This window comes from Ornithodoros turicata, chromosome 4 (genome assembly GCF_037126465.1).
Source record: "Ornithodoros turicata isolate Travis chromosome 4, ASM3712646v1, whole genome shotgun sequence".
In the NCBI taxonomy this organism is placed as follows: Eukaryota; Metazoa; Arthropoda; class Arachnida; order Ixodida; family Argasidae; genus Ornithodoros; species Ornithodoros turicata.
Window position 1 is genome coordinate 20,290,931 of NC_088204.1, and position 26,108 is coordinate 20,317,038.

At 47.5% G+C, this 26,108-nt stretch overlaps 1 protein-coding gene across 2 annotated transcripts in view; it reads left to right on the forward strand.

Moving 5' to 3' along the window:
* The window catches only part of LOC135391284 (solute carrier family 4 member 11-like), a 66,146-nt gene that overhangs the window by 29,507 nt on the left and 10,531 nt on the right, over positions 1-26,108 (forward strand). Inside the window, exons 4-12 of one of the 2 annotated variants that reach the window (XM_064621491.1) lie at positions 6,297-6,366; positions 6,439-6,523; positions 9,066-9,384; positions 13,293-13,313; positions 15,762-15,840; positions 18,033-18,155; positions 20,388-20,501; positions 20,561-20,693; positions 23,750-24,138. In XM_064621491.1, the coding sequence (XP_064477561.1) occupies positions 6,297-6,366; positions 6,439-6,523; positions 9,066-9,384; positions 13,293-13,313; positions 15,762-15,840; positions 18,033-18,155; positions 20,388-20,501; positions 20,561-20,693; positions 23,750-24,138 (1,333 nt within the window). The remainder of the gene's footprint in view (positions 1-6,296; positions 6,367-6,438; positions 6,524-9,065; positions 9,385-13,292; positions 13,314-15,761; positions 15,841-18,032; positions 18,156-20,387; positions 20,502-20,560; positions 20,694-23,749; positions 24,139-26,108) is intronic. The other variant, XM_064621492.1, reaches the window with a different exon arrangement.

The window sequence follows — 26,108 nt, forward strand, 5'->3', positions numbered from 1 at the left end:
TGATGAACTAAAAAATGATATGTTTACTTCGTTAACTTTCGAGTTCAACTAGCCAAATTAGATCGATTTACGCGTGCCGACCTTTACATTTCATTGCGACATTTTTACCAACCTTCTCAATGCGTATTGTTAGCTTTGCTGTGGGCTAACTCTCTAAAAGTACTAGGTTTGGACACTTTTTTTTGTCGGATAGCTAGTCCAGGCAGCATATCTTCCGATTTTTATTGTGAAGTACTCAATGTGGGCTTGCTCGAGAAAAATGTGAGTAAAAATTAGATACGTCAAGTGAAAAAAGAAGAAAATCGCAAAATCATTCGCATTTCCCCACCCCTTTCAGAGCGGTTAACCCAAAATATCCATCACGATGTCGAATTCTCCTTCCTTCACAAGAAAGAGAGTAAAATAAAGTGCAAACCGTAATTATAGGTCGCAGCTGTCATTCATGCTAAGGACGGTTTTTCTAAGGGAGACGCAGTTCGGAGGCGTTGGGTGCTCGAACACCGCCGATTTCCACAGAAATAATTTCCAGCATGTCATTACATGTGGCGAGAAGCATCCAGACTCTTTTTTCATGAAACACGATGATGACCGAACGCGGTAGCTGAATCACTCGTTGTGGATATGCCTATCTGTCAACGCAGCCGCCGCGTACGAATCCCGCAACGTTTGCGGTTGTCTCCCGCATGGCGGCGCAGCGGTCGCTCTGCACACCTGCTAGAGACAACCCCCACCCCTACGTCATTGATTACGTAGCGCCGCCGCGCCAAGCATGCTGGTGGGCACTATCAGCGTTATCAGCCGACGCGTTTTTCCCGCTTCTTGCCCACAATAGTAAAACATAACCTCGAACTTTTCTTCTCATGACGTCACATGTTTGTAAACAGAGGGTCGCTGCTAAACTCGCTACCAGATATGACTACGTGAACGCGAGCAACCCTTCTCGATGAAAGATGAAAGTCACTGAAAAGGTTAGCCAGCTGTAGGACTCGACCCACATCTTCTGGATTGCCGGTCCAGGGCTCTACCAATTGAGCTAAGCTAACATGCCTTCTCAGTGACTTCCAGGGTGCGTCATCTGAAGGGACAAACCAGCCGCTCTCTCTCTCACTCATCCCCCTTTCACTCTTACATTTTTGCTCACTCATACACACATTCATAAGACGGGATCGACGCAGGCGGCAACTGTTGAACATGAGAGCTGGCTACAGCTGGCTAACCTTTTCAGTGACTTTCATCTTTCATCGTTAATTTCTAGGCAAATTGAGGCTTTGTATGTATTTGTCCCTTCTGTGTTGTTCCAGCCTCAGAACATCAGTTCTTTCAAAACCCTTCTCTAACCGTAAACAACTTTTGCTCGCCGCACGCCCAATGGACAACTTCTCATCGGATAAACGTCAGCGTGACGTTTGAGAGGGAGGTGGGAACTCCCGTCTTCTGCTAGTATATTTTACGGTGTATTTCTACATGTTTCTAGAAAAACCACTCATTATTTTGAATGAAATTTTCACGCTTCTGTATCCATAGCTATAGGGGTGACAGCGGATAACATTGAGAGTATCCGCACATTAGGTATCCGCGTAAGCGTTATTCGAAATATCCGCACATGAGTGGTCGTTTTTTTTTTTTTTTAATTCCGTGTTAGCGCTGCGAAGCAACTGTGGCTATGAGCGGCGTACAGATGTGGACAGGTGGAGTGAGGACAGCAGGAAGGAGTGGGGAAGAGGGGGTTAGTATGCGTCCTGGGCCGACTTCAGGGGGAATTGTGCTGTCATTCGTCTGGAAAGTCTTCGGAAAACCCAGGGAAAACCTTAGACAGCACAGCCGGCCGGTGGTAGGAGCGGTCGTTGCATTTGTAGAAAAAACTGTACATGGGAAAAATGTTATGTTACAAAAGTTTTTACTATGCAACGTAGAAACTGCTCAGGAACATTTGTCACCCCAGAGGGATTCCGGACTCGGTAAGGGACGTCGACAACATTTTGAATTCACATAGCCGACGTGGCAGTGACACTATAGGGCTTATTTGCGGATAAAATATGGATATCCGCGAGCACCGGAGATAAGGTTTTGAAACGTTATATTTATATCCGCAAACCAGAATGTCGCGCGGATCCGCGGCTATAACCGCACCCGCGTAGACCTCTATCTATTGTACTCGTGAATAACCCGGAAAGCTACTCCATATAAATGATCCAGTCCAGTTTCGGAATAGCCCTCCATGAAAAGTCCACACCTAAACAACGGTATTAGAGCATGTGGACAAAGCTCGACAGAGATCTATACTACTTATTCTTGTCAAAACTACGGAAAAAGCATGTTGCGTTAGTAATGGAAGTGGTTTGGTCATCACGGTACTCCGCAATCTGTACAACGAACAGGGAATTGCGCAAGACTTTCATCTCGAGAGTGGGGGTAGGGTTCCGTAGCGAGGTGGAAACACCCATATCTGTCAGCTTCTCTGGAAGGTGTTGCCTTTTTTTATATTTATTTTTTGGCGGGGAGGGAGAGGCGAAGATCTTTGGGGTGTGTCGTTCTGTCTTCAGTTGTTCAAAACGTGAATCCAGGGCTGTCTCAAGACTAGCGCGGGGCCCGGTGCTATGAACCGATGCGGGGCCTGATATAACAACAACAACAACAATTGAGGATGAAGTGGGCCTGATATAAAAATGATGGAAGGCCCGAGAAAAAAACGCAGGAAGGAAGAAATAGTAAAAAATAAAATAATAAAGTACGCAAGATGGCCAGCGTTTACGCCACAAAACACCAGATCGTCAGCGACGAAACAACAAGCATGCTTATGCGAAATGTTTGCTACGCTGTCTTACTACATTTTTCTGCGCTCTGCTAGGTGGCCTATTTTATACACGTTCATCTGAGTAGAAAACTGCTGGTTAGCACACTATAAAGATAAAAGAGCGTTAGGCACATTGTTAGAAACATACAGAGAACTAGTTTTCTTTGCTTCTTTCTGGCAAACTGGGAAATGATATCGGATAAGTCAACATATTCTGGTATTTCTTTTGCTATCGACAGCATTGTAAGGTAAAGATGGCGATGATGATGGTAGTCGAAAAAAATATGGAGATGTGAGCCCGCTCACCGCAGGACAAGCTGCTCCAGATCTAGTAGAGAGAAAAAAAAAAGTCTAAACAGACGAGAGCTCTGCTATGGTCTTAACGAAGGTGATGAGTGAGCGCTGTGCACCCTGACGATGAATCGCAGGCCATTCGCCCAGCACTTTCACGACGTCAAAGGGTCGGCTATCAAGACAGTCCAGGGATCTCTGAAGTTGCAAACGGGCAGTGTGAAACCGCGCAAAAGATCGAGAATAATGTGTATGTTCCGAATGTATGTTCCGAATCTTCACACCACATGTTGAACACGCAAGGACGAAGGTTGAGTGCCTAGCTATCTTGAACAGAAATGCGTTGGCCAATGGGACATTGAATCTAAGCCTGTGAAGCACAGTTTCGAGCGGCCGGGACATCCGCGGAGGGATTCGGCAAGACAGGTTCGGGTCCATTCTGTGCGGCAGCAACGTCGTCTCTGCGGAACTCGACCACTGGCTCCGAACTGAACCACGCTGGATGACGCACAACATACGTTTTGCATCCTCAGAAGTGGAATTCATATATCTTTTTCGTGGGACCGCGTTGGTGAGCATTACGTGCTTCTCTGTCAGCGGCATCATTCCCAGCAATGCCGATGTGACCGGGGATCCACTGGAGCTCGATTGTGCGCCCTTTTTGCGACAGTGGCATTGTACGATAGGATTATTGTAAGGCAAGTCTGTGGTGTAATGGATCGCGCGCTGGACTTTTCCGCTTTAGTCCGTATTGGTCGCCCAAGGCGCTCCTCGTGGAAAGAGCGCATCGCAGAACGAAAGGACGTCGTGACGTATGCTACTCCCCTCACGTGACCCGAAGGAAAAAAAAAAAAAAACTTACGGGACGGTTACGACTCGTGTAACACGAAATTCAGCGTCAGCTGTGCGTGTGGTGAGATGAGGCCGGATGAGAGTGCGTACACAAATTTATTTAAGCGTGATGAGTATTGATTTGTGGTCACTGAAATGGTTAGCGAGGTGAGTGGTGTCCTGAACGAGGGGGCTGTTCTGGAACACCAAGTCTATGCATGAGCCATGTCTAGTTGTGGGTTGGCGGATGTCAGCGCACAGCGGAAGGTTCAGTTGTTCTGACATATCACTTAGGAAAGTGGTGTTCTTGGCCAGTGAAACGTCCACGTTGAAGTCTCCGACGACGAGAAGCTCGTGCATGTGGTAAGGCGCGAGTACATACACGATAAGGTCGCGGATGCGTTCCGGCGCGGCGCGAAGCAAGAAGTAGCACACAGCCACCACGAGCCCTGTGGGAAGCTGCACGGCACAAATTTCTCCGACGTCTTCCCCAGGAAGGGTGACTCCCAGTGGTGTAGCCAGTACTCCGGCACGCAGGTAAATGGTAACTCCGGCCGCTCAGATGCCCTTGCCATTGCGACGCCCTTCGCAACAGCACTTGAAGCCGTCAACTTGTATCGGTCTCGGAAAGACACAGAAGTGATGTCTTACGGAGGACATAGTCGTGTGCAACGTCTTCTGCGTGGAGCTGTACGGAGCGTACATTTAGGGCTGCGGGTGTCAACGAGTGGGGCTTGTCTAGTTGTTCCACGCACTGCGTATAGTGATGGTGCGTAGGCGGTGCTTTTGCAGTCGATGAAATTCGTCCGGCAAAGTTCTGTCGATATTCGCCTTTCCGTGATAGAAGTTGAAGTCATTGCCAGCTCACTCAGCCATCTCACTTTCCATCGATAGCGGTTGTAAACTGGCGGAATTCTCCTTCTAACTCCCAGCGCTGAGCGCACATGCGATAAGAGTTTTGTGCGGACATGCGAATGCCGACGACGCCGACGTGATCTCGGGAAAGTCTCCACTCAAATTATACACGCTGTAAAATTGTACAAATAACATAACTCGCGTGTCTTTCCCCGCTGTCTTCGTCGTTTTCGTTCACGCCGCTCCTGTGATAGTATCTTCCCCTTTTCGTCGTTTTTGTGGGAACATGCGAATGCAGACGACGCCGACGCGATCGCGGGAATGTCTCCACTATACGGCTGACGCTGTAAAACAAAGAAACAAGGCACGGAGCCTTCACCACGTCACGAGAGCATCGTGTCGGCCGTCCGCGGCTGCTTTCTTCGACTGTTTTTTGTAAATTCGGTTGCACAGCTATAACACACCGCAGAGCGAAAATATTTTGCATGGTCACTCTCGGTGGACAGCTTGACGGACGAGGCAGGCCTCATTGCTCCTTTAAGTGTGTTATGCTGGATGATGATTCTGGTAGGGGGGAAAATATGGAGAGATGTGGTGCCCGCTTACCGCGGGACAAGCTACTCTAAACCTCGTAGAAAAAAAAGAAAAAAGAAAAAAGGAAAAGAAACTTATAAAAAGACGACACTTCGACCCGCGTGCAACCCGCTGACGAAACTACCTACTGTTGGATCCGTGGCCGCTTGGGCCCGAAATGGCGCTGTTGCAGCCAAGTTTGCACAGCGCCATTCCCCGAACCTAGCGCACAGCGCACAGCGCCGAACCTAAACCCGAACCGGACCGTTAAACGTTTCGGTTCGACTCTCTGGCTCACACGCGCCACCTGTCCTGCAGAAACAGGTCTACGTCATTAAAAATGGGTTATCGGTGTCGCGGGACAAAATGTAAGTGATATCACTAGGACGTTCAGTTTAGCTCCGGTGAAGGGCGTAATGTCCACTTACAGTAGAGTCCTGGATACGGTGGAAACGACGAAGCAGACGGGGGGGGGGGGGGGGTGATGTAGGGGGAAGGTACGGTAAGAAGCAGACCAGATATGCCTTGAAACCTAAAGATTTTTCCCGGAAAACACACTTTTCGAAGTCCTACGCAAATATCATACTAAGCACATAGCGGGACCTGGTAATAAATAGTATGTGGCGACATGGAAGCCATGTTGTCCTCTACCTGTTGGCAGCACGTGAAGGAGGACGTGCTTTACGTACGTGGTGTTTTCATCTAAATGCGAACATATTTCTTTGAAACATCCTATATACAGGAGCTTTACGTCGCCGGAATCCAAATAATGCGCTCTTTTTAGCTAATAAATATACTCTCATCAATGAAAAGTTAATTGATAGGTTAATAAATAAAAATCAATTACGTTCACTATGCAGGACTCATTCGTGAAACTAGGCATGGGACATCTAATGGACTATGGGAATATTTTGTAGGTAAAAAGAAGTTGCATTACACTCTCTTCATGCAGGTACTTGAAGGTCGAGAGCACTTGGCGACTATAACGGAGGCGAAGAGTTCCCTCTTCACCCACGAGCAAGGTAACTTTCTCAGATTGGATCGAATATTGCGTGTTATGACGAAGTTATGACGTGTTATGACGACTCTTGCAGTGCACCTATTATCTAGGACAATCCAAGGCACCTACATGCGCGAGGGCGGAGGTTTCGACTATGATCAATCATGGATCTGTGCCATGTAAGTATAGACCTTGCCGCGTTACTCTCAAACCACCAGGCTCCGTGTGTGTTCCTTAGCCTCGTTCCCAGCGACGACACAACAGGGATGGACTGCCAAAATAGCTCTTCCCATTGGGATGAATACTGATGGCCGTCGTCTTTAATGAGTATGACTGACGATATCGTAATATTCCATATAACTGGTCATCCGGTATACATCCGACGACCGTATCAACGTTCGGAAGGTTAAGGAAAAAGATGATTGCTTGCTTTCACGGGGGGGGGGGGGGGGGGGATATAGGTTTATTGCGAAACAAAACAAACAAAAAAAAACACGAAAGAAGGGAAAGGTTAGCCTGGCTCCAGAAGCCGACTTGCTATTCCCGCTTAAAAAAAAAGAAAAAGGAAAATAAGAAAAAGAAAGACAAAACGAAAAGAACGAAAGAAGAGGCGCAGTCACAGGCTCAGCGCGAGCCCTGTGTCAGTAAGGAAGCGTATGAGTTCCCTTCCGACGCGCCACTGAATGGGGCGTTGCAGAGGGCCCAGTAGCGTTGCCAGCGTGACCTCCCTCAGCCCTAGAGCAGCTAGCCGCTCCATCAGAGTGGCACGGGGAGCGGCGAACAGGCGACAGTAGAGGAGTAGGTGGGAAGTGTTGCCCTCGGTAGAGCAGGCTGCACATGTAGGGGTGTCAAGCGTGCTGAGTTGGAAGAGCCGTGCTGGCGTTCGAGCCACGCTTAACCGCAGACGGTGGATAACGGACGCCTCCCTCCTCGTGATGTTTGGGGGAGGGACGTATTGCATTGCTTGCTTTCACGTGAGGAGTGCTGGCCGATGCGATATCTTTTCTACACCGGTTCCAGAGCGGCAGAAATTGAACGGGCACGAAATTAGCACGAACAGACACGAAAATGAACGAAAAAACACACGGGAAAATGAAGGAACTCAGCAAACGGCAGTCCACAGGTGCTACCATGGGGTGGCAGCACTAATGGCGGCGCCCATTTCTTGACTCACGTTTTTGTATAGCTAAGGCAAACACAATCACCACGACTTACAACACCTTTGGCACTAATTGAATTTAGTTGGTCTTTGGCGTCTCATTGCTCGCCAATATGGTTGCACGTTGCTCGGTCGCGGGTCGCGCGTACTGGACCTACTACCTAGGGATCTGTGTCTGAGGGACAGCAGTCAGAGAGCACAGCCGCGTGCCTCCATTCGAACCTGGGTCAGCTCTCCATCTCGGTGCTGATTAACCATTCGGCCACAGAAGCTGGGCACTATAGGAAGCAATAGCGCTGCCCTGTTCTGTGACCGTTAATATAGATGCAAAATATAGTAAAAAAAATATATATATACGCACGCCTCCCGCTTTCAACCAATCAGAAGAGAGAATAGTACCATTCTGAATGACGGTTGGCGCCGGAAGCGAGTTATGCTGTAAAGTTTAGTTTTTAAAACTTGCACCCCAATTGATTTGCTTCAGGTGTGACATATACCGTTCATTATGTACAGCTTGCGACACACTTGTCTGTAATCGACAGCTTGCGGTTTATCTGTCCTGGAATCTCCAGGCGTTGCAAGATTGTTTGTTTCAGCTTTAAACACGTACTGGGTAGCATACCGTACGTGTCTATTAGTCGAAAGTAACATTCTTGCAACACCAGTACATTTTACGCCGAATAAACCGCAAGCTCTCGATTCCAGACAAGTATGTCGCAAGCTGTACACTTTGGAGACGAACTTCATCGCATATCACGCTCAGGGTTAACGAACATTCAAAATATCGTTCTGTGCCGCAACGTTTTACGTATGAGCAAAGTGTTGAATTACGCACACAAAAGGGACGCACGTACCCCTCTTTGACCCCTCTTTACTTTGGGTGGACGAGCGATCTGCCTGGCAAGACTGGCGGTACTTTTCTCGGGGGAGTGGAAGGGCGTGTTATGGCCTCACCCCCCCCCCTGACTTCCCAGGCATTCTCCACCTTACCACCTACCGTACATCCCCTATCTTCTTCCCCCTTTGCCTTTTGTCTCCCCTGTTCTGATAGGCTGGCAGACATCACCGCCTTCCTCAACGTCACTCCTCCTCCTGCGAGGTACCCGGGTTCGAACCCCAGTGCCGGCTGTGATGTCTGGGGCTTTTCCTGGGTTTTCCTCAGACGCTTTCAGACATATGTCGGCACAGTTCCCTTAGAAGTCGGCCCAGGACGCACATTCCCCAGGGCGTCAGTCGTGACGTTGCCCACATATGTGAGGCCGACAACGGCGAACCCTTTCACCACCTCCACTCCTCCTCGTCCTCCTCTTCAGCGTGTTACGCTGTGTAGTTGCCCTAGCAGCACAACATCTTGACCCAATATTGGACCGATATTTGCAACACTTGCCCAATATTGGTCCAATCTTGGTCCAGGTATATAGGGCCGGCATTGCCAATATTGGTCCAATATAGGGCCGGCATTGCCAATATTGGTCCAATCTTGGGCCAAGATGTTGTGCTGCTTGGGTGTGCTTTTAGTATGTATATTGCTGAACGTACGAACATAATGTGTGCTGTTGCAGGTGCGCCCTACCGTCCCTGCAAAAGCGTCACGTGGCTGTTGCACGACTGAAGCACCCGGCCAACATGGGTCGCACATGCCACGAGGTTCGCTTCTTCATTCTGGTGCTGACGCCTAGCAAAGAGAAAGGGACAAAGAATGCCCTGGAGACCGGCCGGACATTCGCCACTATATTCGCAGACATGGACTTCCGGCAGCGTCTGCTCGAGGTGCACTCCGAGGCTGAGTTCAAGAACGTGCTCCTCAAGCACGCGCAGGACCTGGCTGCCGAACAGAGCAATCCTGCACACCAGTCACCGCAGCCAGAGATTGACTTTCCGGTGAGGGCAAAATCTTACACCGTGAAATACGTGTCTCTCAAATATTACTGCTGACGCGCTCGCTGACAGAAATTGTGCGAATTTAGTAGCTTAATTAAATGTGTAAAGATTAGATTATGTAACCAGTTGTGACAATAAGATCACACACAGACCAGTTTTGACAGATTTGACCAGTTTTTAGGGCAAGGGCAGTACTATTTTTGAAGCGCGATGTAGGCGGCGAGCATTGCGCTTGTCCCATCCTACAGTCGGCAATACAACTAGTTTAGTCAACCCTTCGACATGGTAACTATATTTTAGTAATGTGATGGTTGACTGATTGATCTGTATCCGATTTAAGTACATGTCACGAAGGTTGTATGGCACAATGCCACACCACGCATATGTTCATCCACGTAAAGATAATTTGCGTTACGGATACGGGTTGTCAACGCACTGTGGCTCGTCACGCACTGTGGTACACGTGTCAGCAGCATGAGGCCTTACTTACGCTGAATACCACAAGGAAGCATGCTCTGTTGAACATTATGGCAGGAGCCTTCAACCATGCAGACCGATACCCTGAGCTCTGAAAGAACGGAGATTCCAGGTCTCACCACAAAGTATCCAAAGCGTCAGTCGGCGTTCCGCGAAAGACCATGGACTATCCCAGCTTAGGTTGGATGGGATGCCTGTGCTACAAACCACACACGTCCCTAGAAGCGACAACATATGCTGGACACAGCAGATCAGGGAGGTGAACAGCAGCAAGAACGCTCTTAACCTCACAACGAGAACAGTTGGAGATAGCACATAGAGCAAGGCTCAGAGCAGCGCTACGTCTCCTACACCCGTCTAGCAATAAGGAAATCAAACTGGAGGCTACAGAGTTGCCAGTAAGCCGCTGAACTCAACGCGCGTTGACTGACTGACATATACAGCCCAACGTGGGAGCATAATTAACCAATGAAGGTGCAGATAGAGCATCACATTTGGGGCGCTCACGAAAAGTACGGAGCAGGATACGTGTACGGAGCAGGTCTCCGATACAGCAGTGAAAGTCGTGCCTGCAACAGCTTTTTCTGTAGCGTCTCCAAGCCACAGGTAAGCACTGTCGTATCAATCATCGAAAGAAATCGAAAATTATACCACCTTATGCAAAGGACCCAACGAAGCACTACTCCGGGACCGCTATACAGCCACGTCGTTCCACAGAAGGGAAAGTTAACCACAAGCGGAACAGTGGAGCCAGCGTCTTCTTTACTCAAGGTCGCTGATTTCGTCAACGACAGCAGTGTCTAAACGCTGGACTTTAAACCAGCAGCAGCACCCTTCTACAGAGATGGCAGCAACGTTGTAACGTTTACAGATTCCACCATCGCTCTCCGGTTCATATAGGAGACATCTCCAACTCTGGTAGTTTGGTCCCTTGCATAATGATAATCAGGACAGTGGGAAACAGTCACCCTACAACGGGTCCTCTCGTGCTTTGATAAGAATAGTATATTTATTTTTGTTGGGTGCCCACACACAACCATAGAGAGAACCATAGAGAGAACCATAGCGACGACCATAAGAAAGGAAGAAACGAGAAGTCAGGTAAGCTTGCGGCGGCAAACCATAGCATACGACAAACTAGATAATCCTTAACACTGAAAGACAGAAATATAGCAGTAATGCATCTTATGCGATCTCTTCTCGTCTCTCACTAAGACCATGTGTGTAAGTGAAGAGAAGATATGCAATAGTCGTTCCTCGCGCGAAGCGACCTCAACTGCACCTATCGTCGCCGCCGCTCTGAGATGCCACGGCACTTCGCCGGCGGCTCAACGGTCCGATAGCGGCAGCATTCCCGTAAAGGATATCGCTGGAACGTGGAACGTCAAACTTGTGGAACACAGGAGGACGAGGAGCGGCTGCCGGTGCACTGTAGAAGTGTCACGTCTGGCCTAGAGTCTCTGAAGAGTGCCCTGAATAGGCTGGTACGTCGACCACTCAACGTGTATGGGGAAAGTGCTGGTGTACTGGCCGAATCAGCCAAGACAACACGTACTTTGCGCCCTGGTGAGCTTTGTGAAAGACATGGGTGTTGCTGTCATCTTTTAAGACTCAATTGACGCTCCCAATAGCTCAAGAAAGTGATTCTAGCCATTGTTGTCTTCTCTATTCTTCCTTGGCGAGCACTAGGTACAATCAGACAGACATCAGAAGAAGACATATCATAGCTCTCCTCCACAGATATAGAGGACAGAGACACTATTCCACAGGCACTATTCCTAGCAGCTACTACAAAAAACTAACATGTGAGATGGCACCCGATGCAAACAATACAATCAGGGAGAAATTATGGAATACATCCTCCGTTCGTTTACCGTACGGCGAAGAGGGGGAGATGAAAAAAAGAAAAACAGAGATAACGGGGGAACACTTCTACAAAGTACCGGGATGGTGATAAGACACCTCCAAAAAGGGTCATCACGCTACAAGAACTCTCAAGGCGAAGAAGATGCTCGAGGAGACAAGTCCTAGTATCTGCCTAGCTCCATTCTCATTATCACCGTCACCTTCTTCTTCTTCATGCGTATCATCATTATCATCATCATGACATCGTGGAGGTCCTGTGGCTGCCAACTACATGAGGTCAACTGAGGCATGGAAAGCGACACCATGCCCCACGAAATTCGCATCAAAATCTCACTACCATTGGGTTCACTTACTCGGACGAGAAATTGTATCAAACAGTAAATCAATCAAATCAATTTATCGTCGATCTCTCGCGTGGATATTAATGATAAAGAAAAGTAACAATGTCAGAAACCCTCGAACGTGCTACTCAATATGCCAGTGCTCACTCAGTGCAGAAGATTATATGTGCACATGAACAAAGAAGTGATGTTTTCTGGCATATTGCATTACATAGCAGTGCATGCTACATCACATCGTTCACGTTTGCCATTTCCGTCATTTTTGTGAATGCTCTCTCCTGCTGTGATTCCATTGTCTCAAATAACCTCATAAATGCACAAATGTCGCTCAACGTTATTTTTTTCGCTGCTGCATCCGCCCCCTGGTGTTGCGCAGTGCTATTGGTTGGTGACTGTGACGTCAACTGCACCGTGCAGCGTGTGATTCCCACTTCACTTGCTACTAAATTTTAGTCAGACTTGGGTAAAATTACTTCCTCAAGTCCTTAGTCAATTGAAATCAATTGTTAACGAAGTTTGGCACGTAGCAGCGTGAAATCGATAAATAAATAAGTTGCCAACCCTAGGTGCCACATAAGTGGATCCGTAATCTAACCTGAATTATACCCAAGTCTGTTACGTAACTTCTTTGCAGTTCGAAGCACCTGGGTTTTCAACCCCTGGAAACCTGATGTACCCACCTTGGCGTGTACCAAAAAAAAAAAAAAAAGACAAATAAATTATACCGATAGATTTGGTAGCTCCTAAAAGAAAGAGAAGGATGGTACAGCAGTTACCGGAAAAGCAAAACACGCCAATATGTGCTTTTAATACTCTTAAAGTGCTGCGCTATCTGGTAGTGTGATGCAAGTAACGGTTGTTCAAAAAGTGATGTAGCTGAATGAAGACGCGTACAGTTTACAGAAATTCGTTGAACAATAAATATAAATACTTTAATGACTACAGGTGCACCTTCTGCGCAAGGAAGACTTGATAGTTGCAATACGATGACGTCACACAAGCAGGTTTCGTCACCAGGCTGACGTTAATTATTCGCCCAACTAACTGTTTCTCAGCATCATCGTTCAGCAATCAAGTCTTCTTCGCAGAAGCTGGCGAACTTAAATACTAAAAATAAAATAAAAAAGGCAACAAGATTATGCATAAATCTTGACGAAATTTATGAAATCGGCCCTTGATGAATCGATTTTTTGTACAAGCTGCATCTTTCCCTCCCTCACACAGGCTTCCAGACGAAAACGTAAGGTGAGAAAGACGCGTCCGTTGTTGTGTCGCAAAGCATGCTGACTGCGCCGTCAAGCCTAAGTTCATGTTAGAGTCCTTGTAGCTGTGGTTCGTTTCTCGGTGTATAGTCGCTTTCGTTGTGTAGTGCTCATGTTTTGTAGTGAAGGGGTTCTCGCACACACACACACGCACACACGTCTCCACGGGAAAGTCCTGGTGGATGAAGGTCAGACACGTCAAACGTTGTTGCAGCCATACGCTACGACAGTTTGTGTCTGCGCGTTATAAGAGCTTGGGGAAATCACGTGACCAGCGTCAATCCAATCACAAGGCAACAGTAAGGGGGTATTCATGTACGAGCATGGTACTCCGCAGAAGAAACCTCGTGCGCCTAGCCTTGAGCTGCTAGCCCCTCATTTGAGAGAGGGAACAATGTGGTCGCTTCATGGACAATAGAGGAGAGAGGTAAACTAGGCAGCTGCGCAGACAGCTGACCTACTTGGATATCCTCTTATCATCACGTGGAGCTGCTGTCATCAGTGGCCGGTTCGTAGAAAAAACGCTTCTCCGGCAGCACACGGAATCATGCAAAGGACTACTACATGAACGAAGCAGTATACTTCATGGCAAGTTAAATGCTACAGGGCGCAACTCCGCCCACAAATCTGTATATATCTCTGATTGGCTTAGGCGGGCGCATGACGTATCCGAATCACAACGTAGTGTGTCCGCATGCTTCCGCGTGTTCCGTGTTCCGTGTGTCCGCATGTTCGCGTTCACAAAATAGTCGGCTTTCCCGCCATGTTCTCGTATGCTGTACTTTCAATGTGCGGACTACATACTCCGCTGGCTGAGATATATTTCTGAGACTGTAGCTGTAGATTATAGAGACCTTTTCTTAAACCCATGGTTTCCGCCCTCTTGCCCTTTTTTAGCGCCATCTATCGGGCGATGGGCGCGCTGGACTGCCATCCACTGCTTTTACACGGAGCAAGCTATGCGTTGCGGACGCTTTTGAACGCGTACTCCACTCCGCACTCACTCCACGCAGTCGAAAACTGCCGAGTTTAAACCCACGACGCCTGCTAAACACGGCAGCAACCACGGTCATTCGAGGTAGCCCAGAGCAAAACAACCCACCTGTTGCCGAGGGTACGGAAACGCGGTTCGAGGGTAGGCTAGAAAGGTACATAGGCTAGCGTAATAACGAATTACAAATGCAACAACGTTTGAAAGCTGTTCTTCTATCCGCCTGGCCTTGCAACAAAGCACTGTTTCTACACAGTAAAGAGGACAACAACAACAACAACAACAATGTGACCTATATAAAAGTGGACGGCACATTTCTAGAGTCATTGAATAGGGTGCAACCTAGTGGCCCTACCGCCCCATATTCAAAACGAAAAAGAAACAGCGAGCACAAAAAGTCCATATAGGGAAGCGGAAGTCAATCGTAGGTGGTCCGTCGCTTACATTAACGCCACCTAGATTAAACTCCACCTGATCGGAAATCGAAGTGACGTAGTTATTAGTCTCGCCAATCACAGACATGGAGGCGAGCCACATGGGAAACGTCTCGTAGCCACGGGCTTTCTATGCTTCGAACCGTCTGCGACGACTGGTTGAAGCGGACGGGACGACGGCGACTCCGTATGTCTACGTAAAGAAGGTGGGAAAAGAGATAAGGAGATATTGAGCAGGCCTTCTTTAATCTGAGAGGCGTTTCCCACACACGTCACTTCTCGGTAGAGCCGTCATCTGCTACGAATGACTGCCTTCTGCAGTGTTCGGGAAACGTGATGCAGACGAGAGCGTTACCTGCTCTATCGTAGAGCTCTATCGTTGCCATGGCACCCGAGACAGCCGCTTCCAAAACTTTGCTCCGACCGCTCGATCTGCATGTGCAGTCCTCTTATATAGAGGTCATCTTATGTTACACAAAGAAACATAGACATACGTACGTTTGGGCGATGAAAAAAAAAAAAAAAATACACAGTCCAGTCTAGTAGTATAGTGAGAACAATAAGTCCAGGGAATGAAGCACTCTTTGGAATAAAACTTTAATATTCACGGGCTTTCGTGCTGAATCTGCACTTCATCAGGTGAAGACACAAATAACGTTTACAGCACAAACGGGCTATTATGCCTCACACATGTCTAGTTTACCCGCCTCTTTTTTATGCTATGTACGTGGGTGGAGTGGATACTTAACATAAAAAAGAGGCGGGTAAACTAGATATGTGTGAGGCTATAATAGCCCGTTTGTGCTGTGAACGTTATTTGTGTTTTCACCTGATGAAGTGCAGGTTCTGAACGAAAGCTTGTGAATATTAGTTTTACGAGCATTCCAAAGAGTGCTTCATTCCCTGGACATATTGTGTTCTCGCGTACGTGCGTTAGTGTATGTGTGGAAATAAGTTGACCCGCCGTGATCTTAAACTGTTACTTTTGTTTCATTGTTGCCAACAGAGAAGGTGTCCGCTTGCTCAAGGCCTGTGTGATGACTTGCATAGGCGTCTGTCCCATTACGTTAGCGATTATATTGATGGTAAGTACACAATGCACATCTCTTGACACACAGCTATCCTCGTTAGGTTAGCATCTTGAGACACGGCTGACCGTTCCGACTATTAAGGACGTCCATCACAGTTGAAATCAGGGAAAGGTAACGCAATCGTTTTAGTTTCCGTTACCGCCTCCGTTACTGACCCATATTTGTTTCTGTTACCACCAGGGACGTTTCCGTTACGTTTCCGTTTCGGTACACTCTTAGAAATGAACTTCACCACATAGCACGCTCCTAGCCAACCATCATCCCGAATGACAACGTTCTCGCCCCTGATTTGTTGAAAACGGGAGGAGGAGCCTATTTTGTGCCGTGCATAATGGCACAAAATAGGCTCCTCCCGTTTTCAACAAATCTAGAGCGAGAACGTTGTCATTCGGGGTGATGGTTGGCTAGGAGCGTGCTATGTGGTGAAGTTCATTTTTAAGAGTGTACCGCCGCTCCTGCTTTTGTTTCCCTTCTTTTTGTGGTACGCTTTGAGACCGTCACAAAACGTAACACCTCTACGTTTATATACATACGGGACGAGACAACACACACATCGACGTGTGTGTTGTCTCGTCCCGCGTGTGTTGTCTCGTCATGTGGAGTCGCCTCGCTCAAAGTCATGTATCAACGGGCCCCGTATACTCTGGGTTTCCTGAAAGCATCTAATTCAAAAGTTAACTGAAATATTTATGCATAATTAGCCTCCTCACTGCACAAGCAACCTTATTCCTAATGGCTGCCAAGTCGGGTAAGGTAAGGACAAAATTAATAGTGTCCTAATACAGTTCTTTTTTTCTTTCGTTCTTTTTCTTTTTTTTTTTGTTGAAAATTTGGTGCAGTTAAAAAAAAGTGCTCCAGTTTGATAGTTCATTTTAGCCTTACTTCCACAGTTAATGTTAGTTCGATTCGTTTAGCTTTATTTCATAAATTTATCTAAATGATACGGCAAAGGACTGTAATAATTCGGGGCCTGCAGTACCCGAATCATTACAACAAACGATTTTTGTTTTTGTTTCTGTTTCAGGTAGGGAGTTTTAGTTTGCCACTTCTGCCCCTCCGATAGCCTTCCGACTCAGCTTTCCGCAAAGTGCGCACGCGTAAGCTCAGTCGGAGATCTCTATCGTCTACGAAAAAATATCGGAATCCCACTCATCCCGAATTTACCGGACTTCTGTCGCGCGCGCTTTCGTGCTCCCACTCAGCTGGAGCATGCGCAGAGCCTGCGCTTACAAACAAGATGGCTGATAAGCAGAGAAACGATGTCGTTCGCACGCGGCGTGCACTGCGAACGATTTTGGTCTACAGCTTCCCGAAATCATGGCTGGGCGACAGCCACGGGGACAGTAGCGGATGTTCTGAAGCACATCGGACTAGACGCGTATGCCTAAGTGAAGATATGTTTCGTATGTTCAGTTTCGGTTTCAGTTTCAGTTAATTTTTGCACCAAAAGATGATGCTGGGGTGACTGGGCAAAAAGCAACTGAAATGTGCTACGTGTGCCCCGAACCGCCGGACTATGGCGAAGTCCTCAGGGACAGTTGAAGGCAGCCGATGAATAAATGTTTGTAACACGCGTTACATGCGCATAATGTAACTGGAACCTAACTTATGATACGAGTAAATGAGGTTAAGATTTGTGCGGACAGATGGCGTCACGCTCGATTTTTCGCATCAGGCGGGTCGTTCTCGGGGACTTTTCGTTTGTAAAGGAAAACTGCGGACAATCGCTTTACGAATAATTCCCACCGACTCGGGAGTCGTGTCTGTTTTTCGGAGATCGTATCGATCGGCGTGTTATCGTGGTGGGAACTAAAACTCCCTATCTGTTTCTGTTACTGTTACCTGCTGTATTTCCGATATAATACCGTTTCTGTTACATTTCCCTGGTTGAAATCCATGAAACTCATGAAATGGTACACACTGAACACCGCTGTCGTTTAATAAACGAACACGGTTGTCTCTATGTGAACAATCAGTGCCCTGGTCGCACGAAAGACGGAGAACATGCTGATTCACGCAGTCTATGAACACTGTCTCACTGGTTATAAGAACTCAACTGAGCTCAAATGCACAAACACAATAGGACATTAGCCGCCATTGGTTTCAAACTCACATCAACGTGCGATTGAGATGATGACGTAAGGAACGAACGAACAGAAATTCATGGCTTTTATGGTGCGCTCCAGGTGTGGTTGGTCACCGGACAATCTACAAAACCATCTCGACGATATTTTTCCTCTACTTCGCCTGTATCCTGCCAACAATTGCCTTTGGTGCCCTCAACGATAACAACACGAAAGGAAAAATAGGTAAGCTGTGCAACTACAAGCTGTCGTGTAGGATAGAAAACAGTTCCGCTTCGCCTTAACGCATGTACCTGACCTTTTTTTTTAAATGAGGACCGTTTTTTGTGACAGCAATAGTGTACCATACTTGCAACCCTTTTGCGTCCGTACGCATACACTCCAAAAATGAGGACTTCACGAAACACTTCAGGAAACGAAATGGAACGTTTTCTCGGCGTCAAAGCGTTACGTGCACACCGCCGTGATCTTGCACGCGAGACGACCACCCGAAACGCGTGGGACGCGTACAGACAACACCACCTAGATAGAGAAAGCCTGCTCACTCGTCGACGTGGCGTAACAACTAAGAGTCAGCCAATCAGGATCGTGTTTTCAATGGCCGTAGCCAATCACGAACGTGCGTTCAGCAGTCGTAGCCATGGAGACGAACCGCCGTCGTCGGCGACTAGTGATTGAACGCCCCCGCGTACTAAATGGGGAAAACTTTAAAATGAAGCGCAAAACGGCCCCATATCTTTCTCCAAAGCGTTACGTTTCTAAGAAAATATGTGTCAGAGTTAAATGGACATATTCCTACTGATACATCATTGCTCTTATATCGGTTTAGTGCCCCTTTAATACCCTGGGGGACTCACCTGGCAATATGAATAGGAACCGTTTTCCGACGAAGGTGTCGGGCTATTGACAAGCAAGGCCAAGCATGGAACCAGCCTATGGTACAGGAAGATAAATGACAGATGTGCGAATTCCAAAAAAGAAAGAAAAAAACGGAGATAAGTTCCAGTGAGCTGTAAATCTGGACAGGGCGCGGGAGTGTGCTGGATGCGGCTTGACGAGGAAGGAAAGTATTTTGAATACTGAGTAGCAAATACTGAAACAGTATTTTAAATGATTTAACAATACTTGTCTCGAATAGTATGGAGTAGAGTACCAAAATACAGGAAAAAGTAACATCCTGTATTTTGAGTACGTACTCAAGATACGTACAAAAGTCTGTTACGAGGTCACACGCACGTCGAGCGCGCGCGTCGTGAAATCGGCGGGAAAACGCTCCATATTTCACCACTGCGCTGAATAATATACAGGGTGTTACCCTATAAAAGTCTACCCGTGCCGCCATGCCGTACTCGCCAATTACTCAATGCAGGTGGCACATCGTGCGATCTTCATATAAAGCTCATAAGGACATTTAATCTTGGTGAATTTCGAAGTGATTAAGCGCCGCAACACGAAGTTATAACACAAAACGTGAGATTCCCGTAGTCAAAACAATCAAGATGGCGGCGTTGAGAAGAGCACTTGCCATGCTGCTCCCCAGACGACGACGTGTCGCATATCCTGCCAGCCGGATGGAACTGTAGTTTTCATTTCGCTTTCGTGTAACTGTCGTATTTTGCTCAGAAGTAAGCAAGTGAGGTACGAAAAATGCCGGCGTACTCAGCAGACGACACCCAAAAGGGATGTCGTCTGCTTACTGAGAGGCGCCATCTTGTCTGTTTTGCCTACGGGAACCTCACGTTTTGCGCTATAACTTTGCGGAACGGTGCTCAATCACTTCGATATTTGCCATGGATGAATGTCCTTATGAGGTTTATACGTAGACAACACATTGTGCCGCCTGCATTGAGTAATTGGCGAGCACGGCATGCCGACGCAGGTAGACTTTTATAGGGTAACACCCTGTATATCGCTTCGTATTTGACGAGTGAGTGGGGAGTACGACTTTTTGTCATATATCCAAATTACCACAAAGAGGCGTACGCGTTCCATTCTCAACGAATGACGTAAGAGAACGACATCATGCTGAATTCAGCATGTTAACTGCCAGTTCAACATGTTACTCAGCAAGAACGATTTGCTGGGGACGACGGGCGTACGTCAGTTTTGCGCACGTGTCAGGTGTGACAGAAAAGGCGCACGCCTTCTGTGTACGCCCATCGGAAGACGGACGCACTCACAACGCAAACCATCACTTGAGAAAAAAAAAAAAAAAAAAAAAAGTCAGGTACAAGCGGTAAGAGCATGAGGAAATAGTTTAAACGTCTGCACATCGTATGCCGTGTCGGTACTAAACTTGATTCTCGTCTCTCTGTACCATTGCTTGCATTTGCTTAGGAGGTAAGATGACTGATTATTTTCTTTTTTCTTCAACACAGTGTAGTTTATAAAGGTGGTTGTCATTTGTTCACTTTTCCCGGTCACCAAAATGTTACACGGTCGATGTTCTTTTGGCAGACGTCCGCAAATGCATCATCAGTCAGACGATCGGAGGTTTGTCATTCGCCATTTTTGGCGGTCAGCCACTGGTCATCCTCATGACTACTGCACCGCTCAGCTTATACATCAAGGGTAAGTGGCCACTGGTTGCCTCGGTGCGTTTCACTGAGTAATGTATGGATCTGCTGCAGTCATTTACAATATATGTGAAGATTTCGACCTGGACTTCTATGCCATGTATGCGTGTGTGGGACTCTGGAACACCTTCTTCCTTGTATTGTTCTCCGTCTGCGACGCCAGTAAGCTCATGAAATGGTGCACCAGGTAAGCCCCTCCCACTCGCAGTACGTCGTAAGCTCTTGTGAAAAGTATACGCGCACATCTAACCCCAGCTACAATTTGTTTGTGGCGTCTAACCAACGCTACCAACACCCAGAAAGCCTGCAAGAAAGAGTCCCGATGTCGTCTGCTCCAGCCAATATAAGCAGACGATTTCAAACACAGGCTTTCTGTGGCTATACCAATAGTTTCACTATGCGGCTCGTGGAAGCTAGTCTCCAAGGCTACGGCCGCCGAAGTACGGTCGTGATTGGCGGGCTCTTAATTGTTACGTCACGTCGCTCAAGCGATCAGGCTTTGTTTCTGGGTGGTGTTGGCCCAACCCGTTGATAATCTCTGACTGTTTGGCGTGCTTTGGATTACCTGTTTCGTAATTTACCATCACTTCGAACGTTCAGGATCTTCGTCCTACGTACCGGTCATTGTCAGAGAAAGGCGCTAGTCTCACGACTATCCGTGTAGCGACATCCTCGCAGAAGATTCTAGTGGAAGAAAAAGCGGAAACACTGCTCACGGAGACGAAGTTCCGTCCCGTGTTATGTTGAGCATTCACACGCTGCCAGGATATTGGGAGTGACACTACTGCGCACTTAGCAGACGACACCGTCAGCGTCTTTTCCTGTCGTCTGCTACGGAATACCTTGTGGCTGTGTCGCAGGATATTCCCCACGGTTAGCGGTATACGTGAAGACACGACGTTGAGCGCTCGCGTGCACGTGGCATCAGAAAGCCATTACGTTTTTCGCATCTTCCACTGGAGTATTCTGGGGAATGTCGCTCGTGTGAATGCACGGTATGGGTGGCAGACTGGCGGCCATTGTTTCTCTTTCCCTCGTGCTCGCCAGTGCTCTGTTGCTTTTCTGTTCTTTTGCCGCATTTTCGACGGAACTTTATAGGCACCGAGCAAGCGCCTTGCGTTCTGCGCCCTCTGCGGGATGTTTTGTCGTCAGCGGTATGGGACGCGAAGTGGCGAAGTCAGCTGTGTGGCGCACGCGAGATGGATAAGTACGTGGATGCGTTGGACACGCGAATTGGATACGTACGTGAGATACGTATCGGCGCGCATATTACATCGAAAGCATCCAATCTGTCAGAAATGGGAGTGTTGGAGCAGCATCCCCACCACTGTGTGGTGGCGAACAGCATTTTGGAGGAGGCAACTAAAAAGAAAAGAACATCGCGGCTAGCTTTGGTCGATCGTTGGCGAAATCCTTACATGTTGAGTACGTCTTTGGTGCCTGAATTTTCGTCTCAATGAAATCTGTCTATTTCTTATGTTTTCGGCGCAATTGTTTCGGCAATTGTAGGCGCAGTTGGCATACCACCCATCTTCAAAACATTGTCGCAGGCATTGGAAACACGATTGCGAGACGGTACCTACATTCACACGGAAGCTGGCCCGGTGAGCGTGGAAAGTACTTTGAGAAAGTTGTTGGGGTATTTCCACTCCTATACCACTGCCAACTGGAGGCAGCCGACTGCTAGCCGACCCGACTTACTCTTCTATTTGTTTATACTCTTCTTCCTCAGAACCCTTCTTTTAGTAAATAACCATTTATGTCGGTCTACTAAAGACAAAGGGCAGCGTATTCGATCAACCAATGTTGAGTCGCGTCGATAAAAACGCCTCGAAGGCACTTCATTAATATTACCCGAAGAATGGATATCTCCTATATTGACAGTAAGGTAGTACCTTCCTGGATTGTCAATTCCACAGTCAAAGGAATTACACTTTTGAAATATTTTGTCAGCCTTGGTGGTTATCTACAACAACTATTTTACAGCCGTGAGGTTTTCTGGTGATAGAACATACTACTAGAAATGTGTTTCTTTTTAAAAAATACTGTTGCCATGACAGGCTGTGTGATGACGGTGAGAGGCCGCGTATCGGTGTCCAGTAGTAACTCTTTTTTTTATGTTATCCACAACCGACAATTGGGAGGACGATTATGCGCTTATCGAAGAAAAAGAGGAAAGGTCAGGGAAGGGTGCCTGAATAGTAGCTCCATCTCTCTAGGGGGAGTTAGTATTCAGGCACCCTAGGTCAGTCAGACGCAAGGCGGACTTGATATTCTATCGAGAAAAGAAGAAGAAGAAAAAAGAAACAGGCGGAAAAGAAGAATGAAAAGGAGTATGTTCTTGCTGATACCGCCGCCAGGGTGACCTTGCTGGGGAATGGCTAAGGGTTTAGGCAGGGTGCCTCTGCTCCTCACATTTCGCATTACGAACGAAATTTTTGTTAGTCTCCCACAGCTACGAAATGAATGTGATGACGTGAAGAAATACGATGTAACCACGCCATGTAGAGAACGAGTTGGACTGGCGTAGCGCCTCGCTTTTTTTTTTTTTTTTGCTAACTTTTCCACGGAAAATGGTAAAATTTTGCCCCATACGAATTTCTATCAATCACATCGCACCCAACTGTGTAGCTGTTGACGTTGATTGGTATTTAGCTGTTTGCACTACAGGCACAATGCAAAGAAACCGAAGCGATACTGTACAATGTGATCCGCTCTCATACCGCTGATGACAAGCGTTCCGCAAGGTGGCGCTGCTTCGTTCGAAGAGAAACACGTCGGCTCGGTCCCTATAGAGTTTATTCACTGACGTCACCCTCCAGAGGGCACAAGGTTCGAAAAGGCGAAATCGACGCCATGATATAGGTCCCTCGAAGTTCGGTTTCGGTTTTCGTTCGCTGCCATATGCTGTTTAGAGGACTATTAAGTAACGGCGAAAACATAGAAATTATTTGATTATGGTAGAAATAATATTCACACAGCACAATAACTTTGAAACACCAAATGTACGGCGAATGCGATATGGATGAAGGCCTAAGCGATCAAAAGCGGAGGACCTACATTATGGCGGCAAATCTGCTAGCGACGGTGGTGCTCTCATGCGGATGACGTCATGTGAACAAACCCTATGCTGTAGTTTTCGATAGGCTTATACGTGCACCAATAGGCGAACACGGACGGACATACTGTCTTGCGCAACGGTTAACGCAGCAGGATTGTATTCACCTTACAATGTCCTCGCAGGTCGACAGAGGAAATTTTCGCTCTGTTCATCAGCATCGCGTTCTGTGTTGACGCTGGCCGTGATGTCTTCAAGAACTTCCAGAGTTACTACTATTCGTCCGAGTGTGAGCGTCCCTTCCCATCTACCGAAGACCTGGCCTTCCTGATTCGTGCAGCCAACAACACGACGGATGTACTGGCACAAGCGTTGCCAAATTGCCATCGGGAGAACAGCCTCTTATTTCTGCTGCTCATGCTGGGCACTGTCTGGCTGGCGGTGTCCCTGTACAACTTCAACAAGACTCCTTACCTTCAAGCCAGCAAGAGGGAGATGCTGGCAGATTACGCACTGCCCGTAGCTGTTATTACACTCTCATTTCTAGGGGCCTTTGTCTTCAGGGAAGTGAAGAGTAAGTAGGCCCTCTTCGTACCAGCGGAAACAGAAGTGGTGTAGTGGAAACTTACTGGAGATGAGGTACTGCTTGCCACATACTTGTCTGTAACCTCCATCTCGTGGAGCCGCGATCACCTATCGGCTGTCTCCAGCACGAAGGAGCACCAGACAATAGGGGCCAGGGTTGCGGAGTTGCCACTCGCGAGTTGGAATGATTCCGGAATCATTCCAGATTTAGCAGAGCCCGGAATGGAATTGGAATGGAATAGCGGAAACTGTCCTAGGAATGGGAATGGAATGGCCTGGGTGCCCCGGTGGCAGTTTTGGTTTCAGCGCGCTCGTTTCTGCACTCGCACCCTTTGCACCACACCTGTACACGGTCAAGAGTGAAATAACCTTGTCTTTGTGCTTTTTCCGTGCTTGGTAATGTCAATCTCCTCTAGCACTGCTGCACTTGCCAGTATGGTTACCGGTCCTTTTCTTTTATTGAGGGAATTAACGGACTGGAATTGGGTTGCCAAGCCATTGCAGGAGTGGGAACTGACCATACCTTTTCATTCCGACAAATTGAAAGGAATGGAATTATCTCAAATCTCCATTCCTCGGAATGAAATTGGAACGGAATGGGAGATTCCCATTCCGCAACCCTGATAGGGGCAGTGCGAGATTACAAACAGACTAAGCCCAAGTAGCTCTTCCCGGCGATGGCGCTGTGTGGCGCCTCCCCTCGGAAACGATTTTGATTTTGTTCCTTTGCACGCTATACTGCCGCTGGAGATCGTTGCGCAAGGAGCTGGAGGTTACAAACAAGTTTGTCGCAAGCAACACATATCAGGTGCAACGATGAAAGCATCTGCCAGCTCTCGGTGCACACGAGATATATTCCAACTGCGTAACTGAACCTGAGCCTGAATTTTAATCGACTGGAAATGACTGATCATAAAGGCTGATCCGAACCGAAAAGGAACATTTCATCCACCTGAAAAAGAATGAAATGAACAGATTAGAAACGGAATCACAGTGGTACTGAAAGTTCCCTTACTTGATACCAGGCGCGGATCTACGAAGGGGGGTCCGGATGTCTTGACCTCCCCCACTGAATTTTTGTCGTCCACACGATGCTCAATAGACGACCCTCTGTTTACAAACATATGACGTCACGAGAAGACCGGTTCGAGGTTATATTTTGCTGTGATGGGCAAGAATGCGTCGGCTGATAGGTGCCCATCAGCATGCTTTTGTGCGGGGGGGGGGGGCACGGTGGTGTTACGTAACCGATGACGTCACTGGCGCGTGACCAACTATGGACCCCGCCCACTGGTGTAACGTCACCCTAAGCAGTCTCATGCTTTTTGTTTCTTTTCGCAGTCCTATTCTACGGCACGGGCAACATGTATCCACACAAGTGTATGCGAACTCGATTTACGTGTATATCTACTGCCAGTTATTATAATATTAACATTTTTGTTCTGCCAAGCATTTGAAACAAACCTTGCCGATAACTTTTCATCGTATCCCAAAACTGTCCTGAATCAGCTTCCAGCTTTTTGTGTAGTCAAACACACTTGTGACCACCGCGGAGGTGCTGTCACCGTAAAACTGTAACGATACGCCATTCATGCCTTTTGTTTTCTTGTTCGTGTCGAAAACTATTGGAGGTTTCGTTGAACGAAGTTTTTGCTTATGGCATCTACACAGCTGAATACATATTTACTCTTAAAATCAGTCAACTGCACTCCAAACTGTCCCTATCTAAGCGACTCGTACGCCTTCACGGATAACTGTTTCAACGGGCCCCGGCGCGTTGAGAAAATAGATGAATATATACGTGTCGATGTCATTGGCTGCCATACAGTGGGGTCGTCCATCCAATACGTCTCTAATCTTCGTCCAGAGTACTTTACGCATTGTAATGTAACGCACGCAATCACATTTGGGGATTGCGCAGTCGTCAAGTGGCTGTTTTGTTGCTCTTTGACAATTCTC